General features: G+C 39.1%; 1 protein-coding gene across 4 annotated transcripts in view; it reads right to left on the minus strand.

Annotated features, from left to right (window-relative positions):
* PDE7B (phosphodiesterase 7B) overlaps positions 1-27,291 on the minus strand; it is a 178,348-nt gene that overhangs the window by 11,636 nt on the left and 139,421 nt on the right. For all 4 annotated transcript variants that reach the window (XM_013175498.3, XM_066994251.1, XM_013175500.3 and 1 more), the window contains 7 exons: positions 25,115-25,198; positions 11,544-11,695; positions 10,233-10,296; positions 8,481-8,576; positions 6,717-6,817; positions 5,514-5,645; positions 378-469 (listed from right to left, as the gene is read on the minus strand). In XM_013175498.3, the coding sequence (XP_013030952.1) occupies positions 378-469; positions 5,514-5,645; positions 6,717-6,817; positions 8,481-8,576; positions 10,233-10,296; positions 11,544-11,695; positions 25,115-25,198 (721 nt within the window). The remainder of the gene's footprint in view (positions 1-377; positions 470-5,513; positions 5,646-6,716; positions 6,818-8,480; positions 8,577-10,232; positions 10,297-11,543; positions 11,696-25,114; positions 25,199-27,291) is intronic.

The following is a 27,291-nucleotide window of genomic DNA, read 5'->3' on the forward strand; positions in this document are numbered from 1 at the left end:
TGGGATTCCTTAGCAACCTCAAGCTACTTGACCAACTCCTCAATTTTTCTATTGCATACTTTTTAGTCATTAAATCTTTCCATGTCTGGTTGGTGCTGTGTAAAAGAAAAATGCCAACAATAGATCTGAAAAGGTCTGCTCTTGCTGGGATGCCCAATGTTTCCACTGACAGCGTCCATCCTCATGCTGAAGAGGCAAATTCTTAGAAAATACTTCTGCGGTATAACTTTGTTTTGTGGTTTCATACTGGCACCAAGAGAGAGCAGGATGTTCAGCCTACTCTGAAGTCTGACTTCTCGGCCTGTTTCCTCTCAAGAAGAGCGAAGGAAACCAAGGATCAGTTTTTCAGTGATGCATTTCCTCCAGCTGACACTTACGTCACCTCCTTGGGCAGGTGGGCGAGGAGCCGTGATTCTCGAAGCATGCCTATCGTAGATCTCCAGTGGTGATTTTCTAGCACAGAAACATTCTGGGATGAATAAAAGGAATACATTAAAGGATTAGGGAAGTGCACACGGCACAGATACACATTTGCCATATCACACGATGCCTAGAGCTGGTTGGAAATTGTTTGCTGTAACAAACTGAAAGAGATTGAGCATAAAACGTGCTTTTTAGCCACATTTGGGTATGAGGAAGTGCTCTGGATTTCTAGAGTTAAGAACTTTGTGCTTCTAGGTTTCCTAGCTGAGGTCAACCCTAGAGTCCTGTTCTGCATTTTTTGAGCCCTGCTGTGAACAGAGGAGTTAATCACATCTGAGTGCAAGGTAGCTTACATTCTAACAGATTTATTAACAAATTAATTAAATCATGATTGCAAAATCTTATCTAGCTTATGGTTTACCTCGCACTGATCCCAAGCTGACTTTTTGGTTTCTACAGTCTGAATGCAGAGCAGACAAGTAAAAGAAAACTGAACTGCCAAACTTCCCCTGAAGTCAGGGAACTGGAAGCTCCTGGCAGCTGCTCAGTGACAACAAGATACCAGCATCACTAAGCATCTGCAGGCTTCAGCAACAGAGTCTGCAACAAATTTTGAGTCCTTGTTTGTTTGCTTCCAACTAAGTGGAAACAAAGTTAGACAGGAAAAACAATAATCCCAGGGAACAGAAACACAGCTTTATAGGTCGTCTGTAAATTATAACAAATTGGGTATCTTGTGTCTGATGATTTCATATTACTGTCCTAACACACAATGCGCTTATCAATCATCAGCCATTTAGTCCACAGAATGCTTTCTACCACTGAACAGTTCAGCAATGTAACTTTCTCAGAAACCTCTAGCACAATTTTTACAAGTCAAACCTGTTTGCTGCAGAGGCAAAGCCCAACAAAAGACCCTCCAATGAACTACTCAGTCCCTGAACACACAAAAAAAGCACACAGTACAAATGAGATGACTGTCACCCAGCAATGGGGACACTCTTGGGGGAGTTACAGCATCTTTTGGGCACTATCTGTGGCTTTTTCAGTAGATGAGCACTAGATTCAAACAAGCAAACAACAAACAAACAACCCAAACTTTTGGGCAGGTAGCAGAACAAGGACTCCACCCTGTTGCTGCCCACTAAAAAACTAGCATCAGCATCCCTTTCTCTGGCCACTGTCAGTCTTTGGCTCCTTTCTGCACAGTCACACAACTCTGAGCTGTAGCTGCAGGACTGCTGCCTTTCCTGTCGGATGTGATGCACAGCTCCACTGCTCCAAGAAGGACTCAGCATTATGTTCTCCTTAAGGCTTCCCTTTCCTTCTTTGTTATCCTACTGTATGGAACGACCACTGAAACACAAAAGAGTGCCAGTAACCAGACCCAGTTTGCATTTTGACCATCTTCACAAAGTTTTCTTGAAATTTAGTGCTCAAAGTTACTGCAAAGGTGAGAGCACAAATTTGATTGATTTGCCATTACAATATTTTCTGCAGTACGCTCTGCTGCTTTTTGAATTCACATGTTGCTTCCATAATAGAAATTACCGATACAAAAAAAACAAAAAAAACAACTTTCCAACCATCAGAACAAGCGAGGCAATGTCTAATTACTTTTGACAGCAATTCTGTTTACCAGCCAACTTAAATATCCTTCTCGTTTTTGCCTAAATACATCAGGATGGACTTTTGCACCCCTGTACCTTGACCAAGAAAAACAAGGGACTATAGTAGGACACAATATCTTTTTTCTTCTTTCACCTCCCTAATCTCAGAGCTGAATCCTGGTGCCGGTGGTTGCTCCAGGTTCACGGGCTGCTGTCTTCCTACCTGAAGGTAAAGTAGACAAACCCTGCCTGGCTGTCATCTTTGGGAAGTCTGATGCTTGCTGCAGACCGTGACTGCACTCACAGTTCCTGCAGTTCCCATCTGATGCACCCAGCCCCTGAAACCTCCTCCGGGCTGAGGTCCCCTGCAGAGCATCCCACGCCCCCACATCCCTTCCAGAGCTGCAGTGGGATCGAGCTCAGTGATTCCCACTGGGTTGTCTTCATTTCTCTTCTACCGTTCTGTGATGTTTCAGATACATCCTTCCCTTCTGTGTTCCAAGAGACAGTGTGGTTTAAGAGTTTACAACTGACTGTCAGCTTATCATTCAGTCAACTTCCCTGTGAACCAGGAAATTGTGACTGCTGGGACCTCAGTCTCAGATTCAGCCAACCATGCAGGCTATAGGCCTTTCACATTGAAGAGTTGTCTTTTGAGCTCGGGTTTGTTGACTATAGATGTATGGCTTATACACATTATGCTCAGGGGCCTGAAATACCTGGTTGTCAGCATAAGAGTGCAAGCAGTTTCTCAAGAGAAACCAGACAAGGTGAGTACAGAAAGTTCTCTGGGTAGAGAATGCAGAGCAAGCTTGTCTGTGAAACAGATCACAATTGGCTAGCTGAGGAAAAATACGGAATAAAGTTAATTTCAAATCAAAACACTGTAGTTTCATGTGTTAAGTGCCTATGTTGCTGTGTGCTTCCCCCCCCTCCCCCTTACTGTTCATTGGGTGATTTCTCCCTTCTGTTTTCCTATCTGTCCTCAACTACAAGAGGAACCCCAACAGAGGTGTCTTGGATTTTGTTGTCTCCACACCTCTCTTGGCAGTATCCACTCCTAACCACCTTCACAGAGCAGAGCATGTTGCTGGGGCTCACTTGCCTGACAGACCTCATTTTGTTCCTGTAAACCTATTTTCCAGCCCAAATTTGTACCTGCTTTGTCACCTCCCCTGTTTCCCCACAAGTGGTCTGGAACTTTAAGGCCCTGCTGTATTCATTAAGGGGAAGACCTGCCAGTGTCTACCATCTCAACACGGCTCCCCTGGGAAGGAAGGAGCATACTGGTGCTTGCTGGTCCCTGCACACACTTAACTCCTGCACACACTTAACTTAAGCATCGCCCATCTTTGTCAAACAAATGCTTTACCTGCACGGCAAGAGGCTCTTTTTCAGTTTTCTCTCTGACTGGCTCAAAGCTGAGCTTGAGAGACTGCCAGCCTCTGGGCTGTCTTACACTTACGGTGCTGGCCTAGAGCTCTCCCAAGCCCTGTATGGAAAGCCTGCTTCCCTAACATTTGGCCACACTGAAGGCCAGCCAGAACAGGACCGCGTGTGTAGGTATCCAAGAACTTCCTTGCATCCAACTAATAGTTACTCAAAGAAAAAAAAAAACCACAAACAACAACATGGGTATCCATTCCAGAATATTTCCACTCCTGTAAATTTCTGATCTTTGCCTGCTGCTATATGAGAACTTAAATCGAAGCCGCTACAGTGTCTAGTATCTCATGTCTAAAGTACATGGAGCAGGGAAAAGGAAAGGTCAAGTTAACAAGTGACAACTGAGCATGAAGTCATATGACTCCCCTGTTAAATGCAAGCAGCCAGAATCCCTGAAGCTGTTGCCAACAATTAGTAGTCAGCTATTCCACCCAGGAACAATCTACTGCCTTATTAAGTCTAATTGCCATTAGTTATCTGATGGCTTAGGCTGGGCGGTAGGAGATAAACCACGCAGGGAAAAAAAATCTATGTGATGGCTTACAGACTGGTGTTTTCAACTCTGATTTCCAGAGAGCTTGCTTCACCACTTCTTATTTTTTGAAAAACCCTGAGTAGCACAGATTTATTTTAAAGACTGAATGCTAGGAAGTCTGTCATATCAGAGGATTGAACCCTAAAACTAGAGGATCACTGTAACACAATCTTCAGGACAGGGAAATATTTTTTTTTTCTTTTTTTTTTTTTTTTTTTTTACACTTAAGACTATTAAAAGACCTCCAATCTGTGACTAGGCCAGTCACAAGGTTTGGAGTCTCTGAGCATCACCACATCCTGGCTGGGGATCCCATGGCCCAGCCTTGTTCCCACGGCTGAAGGAAAATCGAACCCTTACATATCCAACTTCTTTTGTTAAACACCAGTGTTGCTTGAGCAGGGCAAAACAAGACAGAACCTCCTTACGAGTACTTCGCAAATCACAGCAAATTCTTCATTTACTAAGTATGTATAGAAAGGCACCCAGCTATTAGTGAGTCTTCCTCAATTAGATTTATTTTTAACTAAGGATATTCTGACACCTTTTTAAGAAGGCTGAAGCTGATTCTTCCAAAGGATAGAAATCTCTACAATCTCCATTTATTAACTACGAATTACAGTTAGAGCAACCAAAATGATTTATGGCATCGCCCAAGTGTGTATATATAAATATAATGTAAAGAATAAAGATGTGCATATATGATAAAGTACACATGCACACAAAGATAGCTTGATTGTACATATATGATAATTATAGATAAAATTCAGAGCTACAATAATTGCCATGGACCAAAGCTAGAAATATGTTCAGGAAGGACCACAAAAATCAGTAGAAGATGGATTCACTGACAGTTATTTGAACAAGAGGATATATACCAGGTGAAGGACAACACTATACTTATCCCAGGCTTGTATTTCTCTCTGAGATCCTTTACTGTCTGCTCTTAGAAACAGGATACTGGTCTAAACAGCATGTGGCATGACCTATGATGAGCGCTTTTAAGTTTTTTCTTTTTATCTCTAGGCATGTTTGTGTAAATATTTACAACTTTTTTTTCCTCTATCTTCTATTTTTTTTAAATTGCAACATCCGTGAAACGTTCAATTTTCCTAAAGCCAGATGAAGCTGAAGTTCCTTTTAACATAATGCCAATTTGAGACATTCTTGTTGTTTACTTGCTTGCTGAAGGAAAATGAAATACAAATCATCCCTCTGATTTTAATTCTCCTACCCAGAGCTCCTTAACCCAGATAATCTACAGTAGAAATAACCAAAGCAATTGATTTGGCTTAAATGTCCTCAACAAAACTGCATATTTCTACCTTCTTTCTCATGTCCATCAGCTTTGCTATAAGAAAAGATGCCCAGTGAGAAGCACAGCTGAAATTGTTCAGACTTACAGTGTAGGTCATTCATTACTGTGAAAGCTCACTGCAAGTTGCTTAGACCCTCCTTGACATTATTTTACATATTACCAGTCTGAAGAGTGTTTTTACCTGGTACAGGCTGGCAAGGTGGTGTTTAGTTTTGATCAAAAAGGGCTGGTTGACCCCTGGATGATCCACATCATGAGCTGCAGCAGCTAGCAGTCCAAGCATGATGTCCGATGGGGTGAGGAAGTTGGCAAGCTGAATCACACATTAATCACAACAAGAACACAAACAGTAAACACTCCCCCCTGCCCCCCCACCCCCTTTGGCAGATAAACAAACCAGCTGACATCATGGCACTGCTCAGTTTTGTAGGAGTACACAGATGTCAAAACCAAAATTAATTGTGCTCAATCTTTTTGAGGCCATTATTAAAAAAAAAAATCTATAAAGTATATCAGACTACCTTCACATGTTACAACAGCTTGTATTCCTTATCCTTTTATTTTTCAGGACAAGATATGGCTTGTTATATGAGTGTTTGAGCTTAGTCTAAAAGATTCAGTTTAAAAAAAGGAAGTAAGTGTACAAGCAGGTCGGTATATGGTAGCATCCATGATAAGGGCTACGCCTCAACATTTAGCAACATCAACAAGACATCATGCTTCATTTTCTAGTACAGCATCTGCATCTGTAAAATGCAGAGTTTACAGACTTTTGAAATTTCAAACTTGGCTGTTGAATATGTCAGTTCAAATGTTGGTATTTTTTTAGAGAACATTATTTGCTTCTCTAACTTCAGACATACAAATTTGAAAATCTGCCCATATTTTTTTCTATTATACAGCTTATCATTCAGAAGCTTGTGCAGAGGATACTCTTGCAACAGAACCAGTCAAAGGTACTGTGTGCCCACTTTTGGTGCTCCAATGCCATATTCAGTACTTTACAATATTGATGCGAGGGGCTTATGCCCTGAAGTGACTGATGCATGGGCAGGCATTGCCTTCTACTGGCTTTGCTGGGAGCGCTGCTACCCCAGGTGGAGGGCTGGTGCACCCTGCCACAGCAAAACTTGCCAGAGCTCATATAACAGCACTCGGATACATCATCTGCATGATGGGAAGTGATTTCAGTAGCTTGCTTGGAGTGTCTGGAAGCTGTAGCTGACTTTGCTACTGACTTGTTGGTGACTTCAAGTACACAGTCATTTTCTGCTATCTAAAAATAGTTTTTGTTGTTGTTTTTGACATTTGCTTGGTTTTTAATCCTGAGAAAGCAATTTGAGAATTATCTGAAAGCAACATCAGCGTGGAAGGCTGTCATTACCTTGGGCTCCCTTAGATAGCAGTGCATAGCTTGTGTGACGTCAGCAGCATGGACAGCATTGTGGTACGGGTTTTGGCTGTGGTAATCTTCTTGAACCATAACTGGGAACCAAAACAGAAAACAAAGACCTTTTTGTCTCTGAATTCCATGGCCACAACTGGCAACTGGACTTAAAATACAATTTGGGGTTTTGCAGTCAGCTGCCTATGGGGTTTCTTCAAATACCTGTAGCTTACTTAGACTGGTGCTCTTATTGGGATACCTTCAGAAAAAAAAAATGCATGAAAGGATTTGTGAGGCCCACGGGGATACACTGGGTCTAGTTCATAAATCAACTCTTTCTTGCCTTAGTGAAGGCTCTCATTCAGGAGTAGAATAAATAAGGAAGAAAGGCAAATTTATCCACAGCGTCGTGTAATTATTTAGGCTGCTGTCATACGGGAGTAATATGTCATTACGGCAGTACTGCCTATTTTACAGCAGCAGGGGGAGAGGCCCTGACATCCTGGCACCATTTGCTGTTCAAGGACTACAGTTCAAGGCATTCCCACAGAAAATCAAAAGATAGGTCATTTGGTTATTTGAATCAAAATATTCTGTGACAACCACACGATGCTTCGATTTTAAAATACCAGTCGTTCTTGCATATCAGTTTGCGGAGCTTTAAGTGTACCATCTGAAGACTGAGTGCCACTCTGTTAACTCTCATTTTGCACTAGCATAGGAAACCACTGAGGTTTGTGCTTCAAGCTGTTCTGCTCCTTGCAGCAGTGCCCGCACCGTCAGGGGATCTCGGGGCAACACAACTTGAATGGTGGAAGCTGCGTGTGGCCTTGCCCAAAATGCTGTCCTTGACACCATCAAATTGATGAGACAGAAAGGCAATGGGCAAAATTACTACAGTGTTCACCTCCAGCACGGGCCATGCCAGAGGAGTCCTAGCCTTCAGTTTGTTTTCAGTTCATTTGAAGTTATAGTCAGTAACCCTTTAAACCCTAAGTAATTCTGGCTCTAATCTGAACATCCACCTCGTGTCAGGACACAGGAGCTAGCAAAGGCAGGGAGAAGTCATCTCTCTCCACACTGGAGGAAAGCCATCCAGAAGTAACAGTTGTGTGTTAGCAGAGAAGAGATCCTGCCTTTGAAATGCTGTCTGACAGTCAGACAAAACGGCATTCAGCTGCATTCAAAACATGATGCAGAAAGCAATTGATTTTGGCCAATTTCTTCTTTTGGTTCGCTGACAGCATGGGGCTAATATTTCTGTTGGCAGTAACAGCAGCAGGGGCTTTCATCAACACTGTTCAGTGTAGACAGCTTGATATAATTTGTTGAATTTTGCACATAAGCTTTTAACTGCCCTGGGTCTCAGTGGTCTATTAGTCACTAAAATAATGCTGCTGTACCACAATTGTATTGTGCACGGGTAGGTTCTGCAATGAGTGTCTGCCTGTGTGGGCCTCCTCTGCCTGCCACATCTCTGCACGACATACATTTTTCTAAATCATCAGTGAAACTGTAGTACTGGGATGTTTAAGTCCAATACAAAGTCTTTTAAGTTCCTCCACTGACTTGACAGGTACTGAACTGAGTGTCCAAGTACCTGTAAACTGTACGCTAATATACATCACAGAAACGTTTTACTGAAGTAATTGTAACAACATTGTGATTTTACATAACTATGCGGAACAAGACAAGACCTTTTTTGAGGCTCTACTTTAGCTGTAACCTGCATTTAACAACAATTTGGAGGTGACCACTTACCTAGAAACCTATGTAACGTAACCATATCTAGCTGGAAATGGTGAATAAGTCCATGCACGTTGAAGAGGTGACAGAGCAGTGTTACGAGACTGTTTCCTAAAAGCAGAGATGAACAACTCTCAGATTCCTTTAAGATGTAGTTACCAACCATGCAAGACTAAAAATTTTGGTAGTTTCCTAACTATTAGTCAGCTCCTAACACCTTAGCTCTCATCATATCTGATTAGATGATACTCATAAAGTAGCTTGTATAAATTACTCCCTTATACAATCAAGACTTGACAGCATGGCTGTATCAGTGCCATTCTGGTGTCCAGTTGCCATAAGGTCATGTTTGCTATTATCAGCACAACACAGAAGGCCAGTTGACATAGTCTCAACTGGAAAATTTTTGACTAGATTGTTTGAGAACCCCATCATCTTCATAATCCAGGTTACCTCCAGAAATGAAAGAAAGAGTGAAGGGTTCTTCTGCCACATCAACATGCCATATTGTATTAATTAATTAATTAATGAGAATTCTGCAGCTTGTAATTAAAGTTTTTTGCTTTATAAATGACTGTACAAACATGTATATGATCTACATACCTTGCTCACCTACAGTTGCATCTCACAACGATGATGCAGACAGGAAAAAATGAGTTACTGCATTTACAGTCTCAAGTCCCACTGTAATATTGATCTTACTGTGAATTCGATACTGGCAACATTGACAAAATTGAGCCTAGCTATCAATTATATATCGACTATATTATACTATACATACACACAGTGTTTAGAAAAGTTTGCACCGCATAATTCAGTACCAACATTTCCAGAAAAGTTCAGAAAAAACCCCAACCAACCCATACAAAGTTTAAGCAATGTCTGAAGAGAGTCTTTTCTCATTTAATATAACTCGGGAAAGAAAACAAACATATGTATGAAGAGGACATGGAAACTTACTTGGCCTTGGCTACTGACTAGAGGCATAGAAAGGTAATTTAGAAGAATTATGTTTTTACCTCCCTTACTATTTGCCATCCTTTCCACTCTTCCCTGCCAGTCACTCAGCTAAATTAACCTCTAAACCAACTGCTCCTACATCACCTGCTGCAGCTGAATCTACTTGAATTGGGGGGTGAGGAATGGGGAACCTAATTTCTTTAAGCAATTAAGAAAGGCCAATGGTGTGATTGTGACCTCTTCAGCAACTACCTGACTAAGAGGCACTGCACAGACATCAGTGAGGATGTGCTGTTACAGGCATATATTTAGATAAAAAGTTTCACAAAGTTTTAGTGTCTTAATGACTTTTACTATTTTTCTATCCAAAAGGTTGACACAAAGCATGGATATGTTTGGTTAAAGGTACTTTATATTGATAGAAATTGACTGATTATCAACATACCAACCAATGTATCTTATAGGTCTATTTTAAAGTAGCTTTGGAGTTTCCCACAAAGGGAACTGAAATACTTCCTTGAAACTAATAAACAATTCATAATAAACAAGCAAAAGGTGATCATAATAAATGTAAGAGATTAGATTAATACAAAAAATACACTTTATAAACATTATCCTATAGTTCTGAGTATTCTGGGAAAAGCCTGAAATGTTCAAGGGTATGATTTTAAAAGGAGTTAATTGTGTCCATTTTTTTTCAATAATCTAAACTTGAAAAGTTAGCAAAATATTACCTAGGAATTTTTAGGATAGCCGTATATAAAAAGATCTTAAATATATATACACATTTCTTTTGAAATTACTTACCATTTGTCAAGCGGTCAAACAAGAAAATGTCAAAATCCCACATTCCCACTTTGGATAGCATATGCTAGAAAAACAAATTCAGAGGCAAATGATGGACATACCAAACTGTAAAGCAGATTTAAATTATTACTCCACATTAATCACAGGATTGGTTCCTGCAACTTTAAAGCTTTGTTCAGGAAAGGTATAGACATGTATTTGAAATATCAGAAGCCAGGAACCAAATTTGGTTACACCGCATAAAAGTATCACTTGCACTTTCAACTGAGGAGGTTTTGAAGTTGACACTTAAAAAGGCCTCAAATGGAGCTCAAAACATGGAATAACATAAAATATTATGAAAATAATTGCTTTTACTGCATAACTTTTTTAATGTTCTTTCATGTCCCCAGATCAATTCATTACAAACTCTCTTAGGATTTTGTTACAGTAAAACACAATCTTAGATCTCATGGAGAATATGAATGACATTTTGATAAACAGATACACAAGTACAGTTTCTATGAACTTAGAGTGCTTCTGTGAAGCACACTCAGCCATGCAGAAGGATCCATCATTGCTACCATATGTAGCATTTTTACAGCTGCATCAGTTCAGCTGAGAGATTGAGACTGAACTAACTGTATGACGTATACATATATATGAATCGCAAATGGGTGTTCACTCCAATTGCTTTGTCTATATTCAGACCAGTTCTGGATTCTCAATTATTTCCTAACACCTCATACATAACCTTTTCCTGCAGAGAATAAAAATTTTCTAGGCACGTAATCCCAGTGCCATCAGTTTTGTTAGCAATGTCATTAACAGGAAGCATAAGAGCTGCAAAATTATAATATTATGACTATCATGAAGCTCTATGCAGTGATTGTTCCCTGTTTCTTAGCCTTCGTCATTATGGCGTTTCTTGTGGGTTGCATAACAGCTGCTCTGGACCAGCTGTGAGACAGGGGCTTTTTTTTTTTTTTTTTTCTTTTTCTGAGTGGATAAATTAAATCTTGTGTTGACGTTGTACGTATTTAAATCAGTTACTCAGTCAGGGATACTTCATTTAATAAATCCAGATTATAATTTCAATTGAGAGAACCTGAAATTTTTGAACAAATTCAGACATTTTCTTGTTGCCTTGAGATTAAGTTTTTAAAGTTGTAAATATGAAAGAGGAATGGACAGTACATTTTCTGTTAGACAGGCAAGTAACATGGGTCATTTAAGAAACATCAACCATACACTTGCGTACCTAAACTCTGAAACAAAACTGACACTCTGGAATATTATTAAAAGACATGGAGATCTGGAGACCTGTCTTACCCTTGCTTGCCCAAGGTAGTCCTCATCCAGCAGGTACAGAGAGGCTTGTGGTACAATTCCACGCAGTAACCGGGATGCATGGAAATACCTCTGAAAACTTAACAGTCTTTTCACCTTTTTCTTGGTGCCAATTTCCCCTGAGAGTGTTGTATCTGTGAAAAAGAATCAGTACAGAAACCATGAAACCCAAGATCAAGGATGACAGTCTCAATTACATAAAGAGAAACAGCAAAAAGGCTGTGATAACGATAACAGAAGTCATCAAGTTCATGTTTCTTGCCAATCCTTATGAAGGGGCAGTATTCAAATTCCTATACTTCAGCACAGTATATTTGTTTAGTTCAGAAAGAAAATATGTCCCAGTAGACAGAGCACTAATGTAGGACTTGGAAGGTCTGAGCTCAAGAGACTGCCTGCCACACTCTTTAATGTGATCCAGGCTAAATCACCAGGGGTGTAATATATCATTATTATGTAATATATCACCTAACCGTAGATGTGCAGAGGAGGCATAAGTGACAAGGCAGAGTCAGGTATGGGAAACCTGCTCCCACTCTTTTGTGCCTCTGTTCTGTATCTATAAAACTGAAAATAGCATTTCCTTGCTACCTCACAGGAGGGTCATGAAACTACATCAAAATTGCACGGTACTAGCATACAACACGATCAACTTAAACCTTAATGGACACATACCAGGAGGACTGCAAACAGTAAGTACTTTTTATTTCAAATCTTATGGAAAATGCATATGCTAAAACCAAGGTACAGGAAGAGGGAGGTGAATGGGATGAAGTAGAAAACATCCATATGGCTGTTTGAACATCTTATCCTTCTGAATGGTCTCTTACAGCATGTAATGAGGGAATTAATATGAAGCTACAGACAGCAAATGAGACAAAGGACAGGCAACTGTGCCACTGACACAGCACCACGAGTGGTTGCAGGTGAACAAAAGAAATCATTTTTTGTGATCTGTAATAAAATGATACTCCTTTTTGCAGGCATGCAGGCAGGAGGCTTCTCTCTACAGACAGAGCTTGCAAGAAGTTAAGAGCACTTCCTTACACAGGGCAGTTTCCTACTCTCATGTTAAATTCACAAAAAAAACAAACACCAGAAAACCAGCCACACCAAAAAAGACCTCAAAATACAGTCTGAAAGCACAAATGCATGAACCAGTTTTGGAAGAAGACAGAAAAGAGAAAAAGAAGCAATAATAGGTTAATAATTATCCTTCTTACATAGTAAAGCAAATTATAAATTAAAAAAATATTTCAGTCCTCCACTTAGGAAAGGAAGCATATGAAGGCAATTCCTTCATTTTTTAGTTACACAAAAGAATACGTTGTTCTCACTCAGTATCAGGATAATTTTAATTCCCTAATGCTGTATTAGGAAATTTTCATATCTGGCTAAATGTGCCACAAAAACCAAGGTAGTTTTTACACAGTGATTAAATCTGTGATTAGAGTAATTAAATTACTTTATTGTTAGCAAGAACAATATGCAGGCTTCCTAAAGCTGATAGTGACTTAGGTTATTCCACCTGAACTTTTAACAGAACCGCACATACAGTTGCAGTGTTTTCATTTTGTAGTCTGGTATAAGTTTTGGAAAAAGAGAGGACATTTGTTAAAGACTATTAAGATTCAACAGAGTTTTGTTGATGAGAGGAACATTGTAAGAAACTGAAGGTTAAGCACTCCTTTCAGAGAACAGTTTTGATTACTTAAGATAAGATGCCACACAGTAATTCACTGGATTTCAGATTTAAATAAGAGCTCAGGAAAAAATGCCCATGAACTGAAGATGTCTCTCTCTACTTTGCTATTTCATTTTATATATAAATGCTGAACATTTTTTCTGCTATGAAATTAAAATATGACTTTGTACACTACTTTTATGAGTTTAACTATTCTGATAGTTTTGTTTTTTTTCAGAGAAGTCATTAGTTTGTTTGAACCTTAGATGGTTCAGTGCTTGATTTCTCCAAGAGCAGATGTGAACACTTTCTGTAGCAAGTTTCTTCTGCATCTAATCCAACAGCTATCAAACATCACAGCTATTGAGTGACAGAAAGTCAGTAACAACCACCAAAAATGTACTTACAGAACTCAGTAACAATAGCTAAAGTATTTTCTTAGACCTGTCACAGGCTTCTTGTGGGCCCCCATTGTGTTCATAACACAAAAGCACACAATAATTTTATTACAACTTGAAAAACCAAGAATGCAGACAGTAACAATGTCACTACTGTAACAGCCAGGAGGTTAGATTTTCACTTATCCTGTGCCAGTACCTGCCTTAACTCTCTCTCACATTTTAAATACTGGAACAATTTCATGGCTTATTGAAAGGGCGACTAACATAGGTGCCTAGTTATACAGTGACACATGGAAAAACTGTTAGACTTTTTTTTGTTTGTTTTTGTTTTTTGCATTTCCTTTCACTTAGAAGTGAACTTCTAAGAAGTTGCTGGCATTCAGTTTAATTCCCAAATACCAAAACACTCTTAAAATTAATTCCCTTTTAAAACTTGTGTCAGCTGTTTCTTGACTTCCCAACTTTCCTAATTCCATCTTTGCCCCAAACCAGTCACTGCTTCCAGGTAATGAGTTTATATTTTAATGTATGGAAAACTTCCCTTTTGTGCATTAAAAACAGGTAGTTGCTCCAACTAATTTTTTATCTGAGTTTACATCTGTTTTCTCAGTTAAATACAGATGACTGAAATTACTACCTGTTTTCCTTTACGCTTCCTTTAAAACTCAGATGTGCAGTTCCTATGGATGATCTAGAGGTGAAGGTTTGGGCAGAGTCCCAACAAGCAGCTGTACGCTTGAAGAAGTGCATATTTTATTCTGTGGATTGCCAGGCTATTTCAGTAGCGCAGATAATACCTACCAAAACACTAACACATCAGGTTGAAATAAATAAGTTCTTACTGTGAACATACTTTCTGAATTGAACCATTAAATTTGTTGCTGCTGCTTTGTTATATTGCTCCATAGGTTTGTCACAGATCTCAACTGAAATGTAATCTGTGGACCACCAGCAGACAGCGCCTCTGAAACAGGACCTGCTGCTTCAGATGAGCACTATATGTTATGCAAAAAAGGTTACCCCCAATAATCTGTTTTCCTGTATTTCCATTCTTATGAGAAGGAACTCATATTACTGATCAAGAATGATAGGAAGTGTATTTTCAAAATGGGCTCTTGACAGAACAGTCCAAATCCTGCATTGCAGTTTATCCACATGCTTAAGAACTATCATGTTAAAACCACGTCCACGGTCATTCCAGCCAAACCATGGTCATTACAGCAATAATTGATCTGTCTATGAGTCATAGGAGTCATATTGCCGTGACCTTTAATGGGTTACTACGCCATCCTCAGTAATGTACCTCATTATGATGGGGCCTTGCATAACATTGGTCTAACACTCTCCGAGCACAACACCCGATCATTACCATCTCATCAGCCCTCCCTGAATCAATATTAAACAAAAAAAAGAAAAATACAACCATATGAAACAGAGAGAAAAAGGATGCTTAACACACAATGGCAAAAAGTGAAGCAGTTCAGAGTGAATGCTGAAATTCTGTCTTTCAGCTCAACAACTGGGACAGAATCTTCCAGTAGTGAAGAGCCATTCCTAGTGTACGGGACCCGCCAGCTGACACAAAAATTGTGTCTTAAGATGAAGTCTTAAGATTGCAGTCTTAAGATGAAGTTAAAGGTTTATGTGAATAACAGTTACACTCTGAACATACCACACCCTAATTGACAATTCTAAATTTCAATTTAAATTGTAAATATAAAATTTTGATGATTACACCTGATGTAAGTCATTCAAAGACTTTGAAACTTATGGGTTTATTAAAAGCTATTTCTAATTAGATTAAAATGAATTACAAGTAAACGAATCAAAAATGTCTTCACAGACACCAGTCAACTTCAGTTGTGGAACTAGGGGTACTAAAATGTATGCTATGTTATCTGGCTCAGGAAAACAAGCTGCAAGGCTCACATGGGAAGGATTTAGTAATTATGTGCAATTTTGAAATGAACATGAAAGACAAGCAAGAGCATCTTTTGTTTATACCCATAAAACTTCCCTTGAGAACAGTGTTTATCTTTAATCATTGTTGCAACTTCTGAATGTTTTGTTTACCTAAAAAAGCATCACACGTCTCTCTCAAAGATGCACATTCTCTTATCCTGTTGAGTTACTGCCTAGCATGGTGGTTGGAGAATCCCATCTTTGTATACTGAACAAAGTCATTGTAGGGATTGTACCTGCATGTACCTATACATTTACAGAAGTGTCCATATAAGCTTTTGTCACAAAGCTTAACATCTGCTTTCAAAAACACAGCTTGCCTCTGCTCACAGCGCATCTCCTGATGTGTTTTAGCAGGCAGCAAGAGTACTTGCACTCTTCATTAGGTCATTTGACATCCATATCATGTGTATTTGCTACCAGATCATGGACAATTTCTGGATACTGCATGTAGACTTCAAGAGGTTAATAAGCTACAGGAATCAATGGTTGCCTTCTCTTTTCTAACACAGCTCCTCCAGTTACATAGATCTGCTTGCCTTAACACAATCTACGGCTCTCTACACCCCAAACTCTGTTATTTCAGGGAAAGAGGTTTCCTGCAGTAGGAACTGCTACGAGTTTTCTTTCAGATTTCTTTCACATTGCTGTGCTGCATGTGCCCGCAGGCAGCATGAACATAAAAATTACAGAGGTTATGTTAACAATGGTTGAGTTAACATCCAGAAACGATCACATAAATCAAATTTGGACAAGGATGTACTTAACTCTACACCAGACGTTCATTACAGTGTTATTGTTCTTTTCAAGTAAACAAACTTGGTTACGCATTCAAATAATGCCTGTAAGTTTTCTTTCACAGCATCTCCTTTTTTATTTTATTGCACCTCAGTGCACAATAAAAGCAGGTCACTCAGCAGTATGAGTGGATAACAACAGGCTTATTAATTTTCAAAAGCCAACTGATTCAGAAACAGAAAATGTTTTTCCTCTTCTTTCTCAAAGGATGCAAAATAAAACCAATATATACAAATCAGGTCCTCAAACATCTGCTTTTGACTCATATTATTTAAAATACCCTGTCCCCCACTTCTGAGGATGTAAAGACATACAGTACTCATCCACTGCTCTTCACACACACACACATATATATATATGTATGTACACCTGAAGAATCAGGTAGGATTGCCAGCAAAAGTGCTGAAATATCTGGAAGAAAGCTGGAGGATCAGGTCAGCAATTTACTGCCCAGAACGTTTGCAAATGGAGAGGGCCCTGCAAAGGGATTTGTCTCTGGTCCTATGCACTGGGGAAACATTTTCCTGCACTGGTTCCTGGTTTGACAGCTGACTAGAATGCATATATTTAGAGCTCAAGATACATTTAATTGACTTTTGAGCAATAGTTGGTATTTGTCCTTCGATTTTTTGGTTGTTTTTCTGGACTAATCATGCCAAGCATTTAGATCACCTTTTCTGAAGTCTTGTTTGGCATACCCAATGCATGATGTGGTTACTAATTTTTTTTATAAAGATGAGTGTGTAACACTGAAGACGGAAAACCAGCTTGTGTGAGAAACTGGTAAACATGTTTGATTTAAAAATGGTAAGATTATACCAGTACCAATTTGATCATCTGAATTTACATTGGTCACTGCAACTAAGACAACAGAGATGAACACCTTGCGCTATATAGTGTCTACGGATAAAGAAGTGCTGTACTGAAAACTTGCAAATTTAGAAATCCTAAACAGACTTCCTCAAACTAGAGAGGAATACAAAAAGTTTTTATAAACATTGTGTTTTCACCTGCTCCTCTAGCATTTTTTCAATTTTTAAGTATGTTAGAGTGGAGGATATACCAAGTCCTCTGTGAAATGTCTCAGAAGCTAACAATGCACGTAGTATTGCAAAGATTTTCAAAGACGTTGAGTCTAAGTAACAATGAGATTTTAGGGGCAGGACTTATTTGTCCTTTTCTATTTTTTTTAAAGTACCCTACCCAAGCCTTTTTTGCTACTGTAGTATAATTATTAACTGTACTAATATCCAAAATATGTAAATGTAGGTGAGTAATGACCAAGTAAAATAAATTATTTCATTCACTGTCTTCTTTATCCTTGTAATAAGTAAACAAAACATGATGTATCAAAACTTTTATAAGGAAGTATGAGCAAATTGTGTTCTCTGCTCCTTGACTTTTGATAAAATTCAATTTTAGAGGTCAAGTGCTTTCTGTTAGCTGCCATTGTTTGTATGGGTTACAATTGTATTATTTCTCTTTAAATGGGTAAACATAGTCTTTCATTTAGGAAGAGGCTGTGAGAAAGAGTGGGATTCTGAACAGAGAAAAGCAAATAAACCATCAGAAAAAAAAATCTTAAAAATTTTCCAAGCTGAGTCAAGATTCCATTCTTCAACTACCTGCATGATTGCACAAAATCAGTGAAGTGCCCCGTTTACAGAAGAGGTGCTTGTATGCTTCTTTGGATAACATGGTTAATGAAATGTGAGAGGTTCTGGGACACCAATTTTCTAGGTCACCTCACTATGGGGTTTCCTCCTCTTCAAACATTGTGCTTCAGGTAATGGTGGCTTGTAACCGGTCAGTTTCCAAACCATAAAGTTCCTGCACAATTGCTGGCATCTTGAAAAACACTAGTCATATAGCTTCCCTCCACCCTAAAACATATTGCTTTTGAGAGTGTTTGCAAGAGACTACAGAACTATTATAAAAATTATCCTATTACACCAACTTCTGGAGAAGCTAGGCTTTCAGAGGCCAATTAAGTAACAGAATATTAGTCTTAACAACAGGAAGAGGAATAGATTATATCCAAATTTAAGATGAATGTTTCTCCTCACATTTTACAGCCTTTATTGGGGTCATCAATCATCTTTATGCAAACAAACATTTTGGCATCTCTTACTAAGCCTCCTACAAGCACTTAGGAAATGGTATGTTGTGTTCCGTTTCACCACAAAGTCTTTATCATTTCAATATGAAACTCCACTTTGCCACTTCAATCTTTGTACAGGAGTACAGTTGGAACCTTTTTTTTTTATTTTATTTTCCTAAAACTGCAAATGTTCTATAGCTGATTATAGTTTCTCTAGCAGGAAATGGTACATCCCCTCTCCTTTCCCTCTCCTTCAGAAAAAGCAACATAACCTGTAATAACAGCAAACCTAACTTCCATTTATCATCTTAATGATCCCTTCTCCTTGTTCTTTCTTTTCCTCTGGTCATTTGGAAAGTATCCTCAGTGTTATCTTCAGTACACCCTTTCCCTTTGCTAATCAGAGAAAAGAAGGTGGGGTGGCAGAATGGGTCACGCATCATTTGGAAATTTTTAAAGGGACATTCTTGGTTGAATTGAATCCTAAATCTGTATTAAAAAATGTTACAAACCTGCATAATCATGCCAGTGTTCATTAAGGCTTTGTGTCTGCAGCACAGCTTTTTTGTTGTAGTTGTTCTGCTTGCTCTCATGAGTTCTTTTGAAGCATTCATAACCCCAACTACTGCATTTTGTTAGCACATGAAAACACATATGTCAATCAGTTTCACATTCTGGCTTTCATATTCTACAAATGAAAAGCAAAAGCTAAACAAGGAACATGAATGGCAGGAAGTAGAATATACTTTTCAGACTACCTTTTTATTAAATTTTGCCAATAAGAACGCTGAAAAACAAAAAAACAAAACCAACAACAAAGATCAAAAAAATCCACCCCAAATCAAAAAAACCTTTGTTATTTGATTGAAGGAGGATGGGGGGAAGACATGGAAGGACTGGGATGATTTCTAGAGACATGAGGAATTTTTGAGTGTGAAGTGTTACCAGAAAAGAGTAAACGATCTCCATGCTGCCACACTATTAAGAGAAACTCAATTCCTCTTTCTTGAATAGGAAACTGAAAGCAAGGCCATAGGCTGACTTCAGTTCTGGAAATATTCTTGTCATTCAAACCAGACGCAAGCTAACCAGATTAAGAGGCCTGTGTGCCTTCAGGATGTTGATGAGTATCTTTTGGATGTGCTTATCCATGAGGAACTAAGGGAGGTATTATGTAGAAATGATGCAGACCTCATGAGATCTCTCACTTTCTAATTTAATAACCATCTGGAACTTTGGACTCATCTCCACAGGCTGGGTTGGGATCCGAGTAATCCAATCAGTCCTTTAAACTTCCTCACAAGACTTTTAGTGTCCTAATTTAACCCGGGTCAGAAATATCTAAAAAGGCATCTCTCACTCCCACTTCCTTTTCTAGCCAAAGGCAACAAAACAAGACAGTTAACCAAACTTTTTTTAACCTCATTCATTTGGGTTCAAGTTACTTGATGGTTCAGTTTTGGGTTGGTGGCTGTGGTTAAGTTTTATTTTCCCTGGAGATGGGCCCTACCTGAAAGTCTTGGAGTTGTTTGAAATCCAAAACCAAAAATGAATGTAAATTTTGCAAATGGATCTTTCAGTAGACAAGCAGAAACCACAGATTCAAACATCCACAGACTTTGGTTCTTTGAGATGGAGACTTTTTCATGAGTTCATATCTTTCCTTACTAACCCTGACAACACTTTTCATTTCTGTAATACCTAGTTCATCACATGCTGGCATCACCTTATGCACAAACAAACTGAAAAACAGAGGATTTGGCTTGACTTAAATCAGACTGCAAATCAAGGGCAGAGACTTAATAGTACCTAATATCACTACTAATCATCATCTGTTACTACAAACATACAATCTATACTAACTTCAAGCAAAGCTTAAGACGTGTAGGTCGCAGGTCACATACTGTGTCCTTTCCTTGTAATCCCTCCTATATCAATACACAGATGTAAGCTCTGCCAGACACTTTGATACTGTGGAGATATACTGTGGATAAAGAAAGGGATAACTGATACTGGGACAAAAGCAAAGTGTCCCTAATGCAGAATTTTTCAGGAAAAGTTAAAAATGTGAGCAGAAACAGTTTTAATATTTCTCCATTTGATACAGAGAAAAACATAGTATAAAAAGAAGACAGAAACCAGAGAATCACTGTGCATGTCTTAAGAATTTCCTTGTCTTTTGATAAAGAATGACAAGCAAATTAATAAACGAAAAGTTATTCATCTGCCATGTAGCTTGCTATTTTGTTTAATTTAATTTGGCAATAAAACAAAGCATCTAATCTAACTAGAACATGGCAAGGTCTTCTTGGTTAGTGCTGCATGCCCACCTACAGCTCTAGGCTTATCACAGGGAATTCCCTCAAACTTTTAATTAATGCAATGAAGAAATGTACCATTGCAGTTACCAGCACAACTCATCATGGGATAATGAAATCGCTCTTAATCAATGTACATTAGTCACTGGAGGGATCTGGTTCAATGACTCACTGAGCAACTTTCTCAGTCAGAGAACTGAATTACAGCTGCCTTACTACTATGACCCTTTATTTCTGAAATCCAAACCATGCTTTGCTAACAGGAAAACTGGATCAAGTTAGTTTTCACTGCAGAGGTGGTTCAAATTCTAAATTACACTGCACATATTCAGATTAACTACTCTTGCCGAGCAAATGCATAAAGTTTTATTTAATTTACAGAAATGCAAAAATGCCAATAAACTGCCAGCATTAATTTCAACTGCATTAGTTTCAGTTACAAGCTAGATCTACCAAGTTCAGAGTTAAATTTTCTCAAAATTTGTGAAAGTTTTGGTTTGGAGTCAGTATTACACAATTTATACATTATATTCAGCTGTTATATGGCACTTAATACTTGCCTATTCCAACCCATTTCTCCTTCTGGAAAACAGAGTTTAAGTCTTTCTTTTTTCCACCGCTCCCATTTTAAGGAATGTCTTACTTGCATGAACGATAGCTCTTTCTCCATTTTCCTATAAGCCTACAAGGCTGCGCAAAGCTTGTATCCTTCCACTTAGGAGAAATCTGTAAAGTCTGAATATTTCATAAGCTCTCTTGTGAACAAGGAACCTCAGGTCTGCCATGTTCATCTTATTATTATTTTTTTCTGGGGTATAGCTGTGGCCATGAGGTGGTCCCCTTGCCTTACTGTGGCAGGATGGGAAAATGGAAAGCCTTCTCTGAGTCTTCATACAGGGCTGGCTAATGGAGAGAGGAGCTTCCCCCAAAGCTTCTGGCCAGGTAGCTTCCCCTGAAGCTTCTGGGTCAATGCAAACATGTATCTGGCTGGCCATGCAGGTCTTCACACATTGCAGGCACTTACTCAGGTGGCTGTGGTTCCCCCCAGCACAGAACATAGCAGATGATCTTGGTGGCAAGGAGATATTTCACATGTAGTTTTGAATTCCAGAATTATCTTACAGTCCCAAAAGCCATGGGTGCAGCTACATCTCAAGGAAAGCTTGCAAATAGGTCCAGTAAAGACAGGATGCTAAAGCCTTGCATCTCCTCCAGATAGGATCCTGCAAAATACTCATGGTCCTGACAGCGTGGCACTGACAGGGTGAAATAATGCTCACCAAGTTTCTATATATTACAGGGAGGCACTGGAGGAACATTTAGATGGCATCACAGACGTTAGCTCAAACAGCAAGAAGCTAACATTAATCCAGTTGGCTTTGATTATGGCTATAGAAGATCACATTTTGAGAACACAGGAAGTTTTCCTATCCAAAAAGACTTAACAGTGTCTTAAATTACACAGCGACTTTACTACAGGAATCCAGAAAAAACAACAGATATGGCCTATTCGGTGTTAACCCTTGCTAGCCACAGTAGGGAAAAATCCACTAGTTGGAATCTGTAAGCATGTTCAAAAGGTTACATCTAGGTAATACTGTGCAAGATCTGATTGCAATGTCCTGAAATCTTTCAAGAAAACTTTAAGTCTCCATTTAAATGTGAGCTTCAGTGTTTTCCTGTACTTTAAAACAAGGGCAGTACTGTTACTTGGAATACTATTTCACATGGTATATGGAACTATTTAAACTCCATTTGTCTGAATTGGTGAGAAGCTGGAATAATATTTATGATCCACTTCTTTATAACTTTTGAGGATAACTACCATAAAATTTTCTCTGCCTCATCCCTCCCTTACTGTAGCAGCTTTCAATATACAGTTGCTGCCTATCAGTTATTGCCCCCAAACAATTATAACATTGTGCCAAAAATTCACTGTAAGTATTAGGTACTGTTAAAAGAAATGCAGTAGTGACATTTATACATATTTCATTAGGATGTGTATCACCATGTTTTTTGATGCTTACAGGATATGCACAGAAGAAATTGATTTGACAGATGGATATATATGAACAAATAAAATAGAAGCCTGTTTACTTTCTGGCAAAACACATCTGTGTGCTCTGACAGCAAGCATCTTCATTTACCTGTAGGTCACCAAGTGAGCCAGGCACAGTGAACTTGCCATCTACAAAGATGGTAGCCTTGTGCCTAGAAATCTCACTTCATTTTGGACTGAAATAGTAGTGGTAGTGGCTACTACCACTGCCCAGGCAGAAAACAATAAGTACAGAAAAAAACTGAACACAATAAGAAATCCAAAATCAGGATCACTGCTTTTTCTTGCAGAGATCACGATCAGCCTTAGTGGCTTCTTTCAGATAAAGGACAAGCAATAAGAAGAAAGAACAAAGCTACATGAAAAACTGGCTGCCCTGCCCACGTAGGAGCAGAGGTGCCTGCAGAGAGAGGCATCTCTTTTTAAGCTCGGCAGCCAGAGCAGAAGAGTTCGGCAGAGTGCCCTGCTGCTCGTACGATCAAAGGCTGAGAATTCATCAGTCCTCTTTCCTCCCGAGCCTCTCCCTAGAATACCCCTGAGCAGCACGAGCACTTCCCTCAAGCTGGCAGGACATGGAGGATGGCACGACTCATCTACGAGGGATAAAAGCAAAAGCCCTGTTTCCAGAAAAAAAAATGCTGAAAGTTTCTTTGGTTTCTTTAACCAGGGAGAGGAAAGAACATACAATGAGAATTTTAAATAACATGCATGTATTCAAAATAGAAAGGAAATAATGAATTCATTTAGTCACGCAGAAACGTGAATATAAGTTCACTTCTACTTCATGAATGAGAATTGTTTTTATTTTCTCTTAGTCTTTATAAGGGCATCAACAATATTTCCAGCTAGCCTAAAACAGTTTTTTCTTCCATTTTTCATTGGCAAGCTAGGACTAAATTATCCTCAGAGGTCTGCTCAACCAGTGTGTTGTTCCCTGTTTGTCCTGGGAAATTTTCTGGACACATGTTATCCGTTATGCCTTTCTACCACAGCCATAGCAAGCACTCTGATGGACTTACGACCTAGAAAACACCTTTTATGAGCAAGGCTGAAAGCAAACACTTTGCCAAACTGCAGTACTTTCTTGCCAGCTCGTGCGAATGCAGCAGATCAGAGCCCAAGTCCTCCCCTTCCTATCAGCTGCTCCTTCTCCTGATCTCCGGCCAGACCTTTCCCTTCACAGCTGGTCTTCTTCTTCCCCTTTCCAGCCACCTACTTGCTTTCTCTTCCCAGTTATTCTGGAAAGCATTTACAGAAAGAAGATTTAAAACTTTGTTTTGATAATTGCTTTTTAATGAAAAACATAATCGCTGGAAGATTAAAAATGTAATCACTAAACAAACTGTTGGAATTTCAGTCTGTTTTGATGAAGACCGTGAATAACTTTTGTTTCAGAGGTTAAATGGAGTGATCTGTGCTGTACATGGGGACACATCTAAATTTGCCTGTGTCTGCACGCAGGAGTTAGTACAGCATCCAGACAATGCTATAAGGCCCAAGACTTAGTGCTCTCTGTTTTTTATTGTATTTATTTACACACTGGTGACTTGGCTTGCATCAGTATAGAGAATTCATCAGGTGAAAAAAAACAAACCAAAACAAAAAGCAGTATCCTGATTTTTTTTTCCCCTTTTAAATTTACCCTCTTTTATTTACAACAGTGGCAAAATAACTTCAATCAAAATGAGGTTAAGATTATTTTTAACAGATGTTCACTGCTGGCCTGACCCAAAATCTATTGACGTCAATGAGAAGACTCCATGGGGCTTTGGATTGGGTTCTAATTGTTGGAAAAATTAATGTTATTGTAAACCACTGGTCAGCGCTGTCACATGCTCCCCTTCTGTGCCAATTCTATATGACCGGATAACAGACTCGCATAAATCTGTTCCAACTGTTGGCTAAGAGGCTAAAGGACATTGGGGTTTATCTTTTTAATTCTGAAACACCCCCTGCCCTCCCCCCTCCCCTCCCAAACACGCTCCATGGCACTGTGGTATTTACTTGACATACTCTGCATTATGGACACTATTCGTGTAATCAAAACATTTCACAGTCAAACACTACGTGGAAATAACAGAATTATTAATGCTGACTGCATGGAGACAGCTGAACAACAGATATGTATGAAATGAGATACTTCTATTCATGTACTTTCAATACTGATTTAAAAAAAAATAAATTTACACATGTTTTTTAAATTCAGTCGCAAAGGAAGGGTTGCACTTACTGTTAAGAAGACGGAAGTCTATGAACGGGTAGGAGCCGCGGCGCTCGGAGAGAACCCCTGTCTGACCTCTCACCCGTGCATCTCCTGCAAAACACAAGATCCCCAGAGATGTTAGAAGGGGCAGCTGCTTTTCTCCACTGTTTAGAGCTAGATCTATTTTCTGTTCGACGTGATGACGAGATGCTCCTCCAGTGGGAAAACTAAGGACCAAAAAAAATCATCTCCCATGACATCCCTGGGTAACTGAGTAAAGCAGTACAGCTGATCCTCTTATCGGAAAAAGGCACAAGAAAAAACGTGTTCCTCCTACTGAACAGCTTCTTGCCCTGTGAGAACACTCTCAGCGCTTCAGGAGTACGGTGGAGATTTAGTGTTTTTGTCCAAAGACCAGTTGGATTTTCACTGTCACAGCGTCACACATGAAGGGCTCAACCTTGGACTTGGCTTACAGGCCAGCAGACCTCCAAAGCTGTGGGACTGGTCTCAAAATCATTAGATGATGAAAAAAAATAATAGACCCAAAGTATGCGTTTTTTTTTTTCTTCTCCATTTTGTTTGTTTTTGTTTTACTTTCTGCTCTTTGAGCATTCTGGAAAACATCAGCTGCCTTCTCCTCAAACACAGAAGCTGCTTTATTTAACCGAAACCTGATGTTCCCAGCATTATTCCACAAATTTAGTATGTATACTTAAGCATTATAAAGTGACAATACGATGGTAAGAATTAATATCCTTGTGTAATTCATGTTAATACCTGACTTGCCATGTAGCATTGATGAAATGAATAAAACTCATCTGAGAAAGCAAAATGCTACTCAGCACGTACAAGAGGTACAAAAATCTCTTTCAAAGTAGATAGGAAGTAGCAGAAGCAGATGTCATTTTAACATTTCTATAACTTTAAATATCTTGTAATTTCCCCATTTCTTTGTGTGAAAATTCATAAGACAAACACCTTAAATATTCTTAAATAAAATTAAGTTTGGAGATTTTAGGGATTTATATTAGAGTGCTGTAGTTCTTTCAATACCGATTGCTCCTCCACAGGAGCACAGACCGTCATGTTGAAAATGTACCCACGGTACTTCCAGACAGCTCACTCTGCAGGCCTCTCTCTCAGAAGTTCACAAAATTATGAATTATTAGTTATTTTGAATTGAGCTTCCTTTGGGATACAAATGCAGTATCTGACTAATATAAACAAAAATTATTGAAGAATTTGGCTGCTAGTGCTAGCTTCTACTACTTATATTTCAAAACAAGAAAACATCTTCCAGCATGAAAGAAGGATCTAGTTATATGCTGTTATTTTTTCTAATGCTCACTTAAAATGTGCTTACAATTACGCATAAGGGAAGAAAGCCAAGCAGAATGATTGACTATCTGAGGTGGAGAAAAACTTCTGTGCCCTCTAGGGGTCCTTAGAGGTACAAAAGACAAGAGTGTGCACTCAAATTAAGAATACTTCAAACAGAGTCACTTTAGATTAAAAATATGAATGTATTTTCTCTGATCCTTACTTTTGTTTTGCTGTTTTGTTTCTAGAGACAGAACATGTGCTCCCTGCATCCAGCTGCCGCCTGCCAACCCACAGCTCTCTTGCTAGCTGAGGAACCAGCCCCAAACTCTCCAAGCTGCTGTTGACCCCACTTACCCCTTCTGATGGCAGGGGGTGCAAACCTCTGCCTGCTCTTCAGCTGTTCAAAGGTATGATAACAGCAGGGGTCTACCTTCCTCAGCAGTTTCAAATCATGTGCAACTGTGGTAACAGAGGCATATAAACCTATTCCCGAGTCCTAAAGGGCAGAAGGGTGGAGCAAATGAAGTTGGTAAAATGCTGAAGCGAGATCCATCAGCACTCGTGAATCAGAGCTCCCGAGCCAGCACCCTTATCTAAAAGCACTGCTCACTACCACAGGTAGACCCATCAGATTGGCTGATTCACGCAGAAAAAGTAAGAATGGCAAGCATACGGTGCACATTATATAAACCAAAAAAAAAAAAATCAGGCAGGCCTGAGCCTGTCACTAATACAAGAATCAGCAAATTAAGAACGGGTGTAAATTCAGAGCATGCCTTGATTGAGGCCTTTGTTTTTCTGTATGCACCAATGAATTAACAGGAAACTGCAAATAACCCCCTGCATTAACAGACTGATAAACATGTCACTCCTGACTA

The sequence above is a fragment of the Anser cygnoides genome, chromosome 3 (assembly GCF_040182565.1).
Source record: "Anser cygnoides isolate HZ-2024a breed goose chromosome 3, Taihu_goose_T2T_genome, whole genome shotgun sequence".
Lineage (NCBI taxonomy): Eukaryota > Metazoa > Chordata > Aves > Anseriformes > Anatidae > Anser > Anser cygnoides.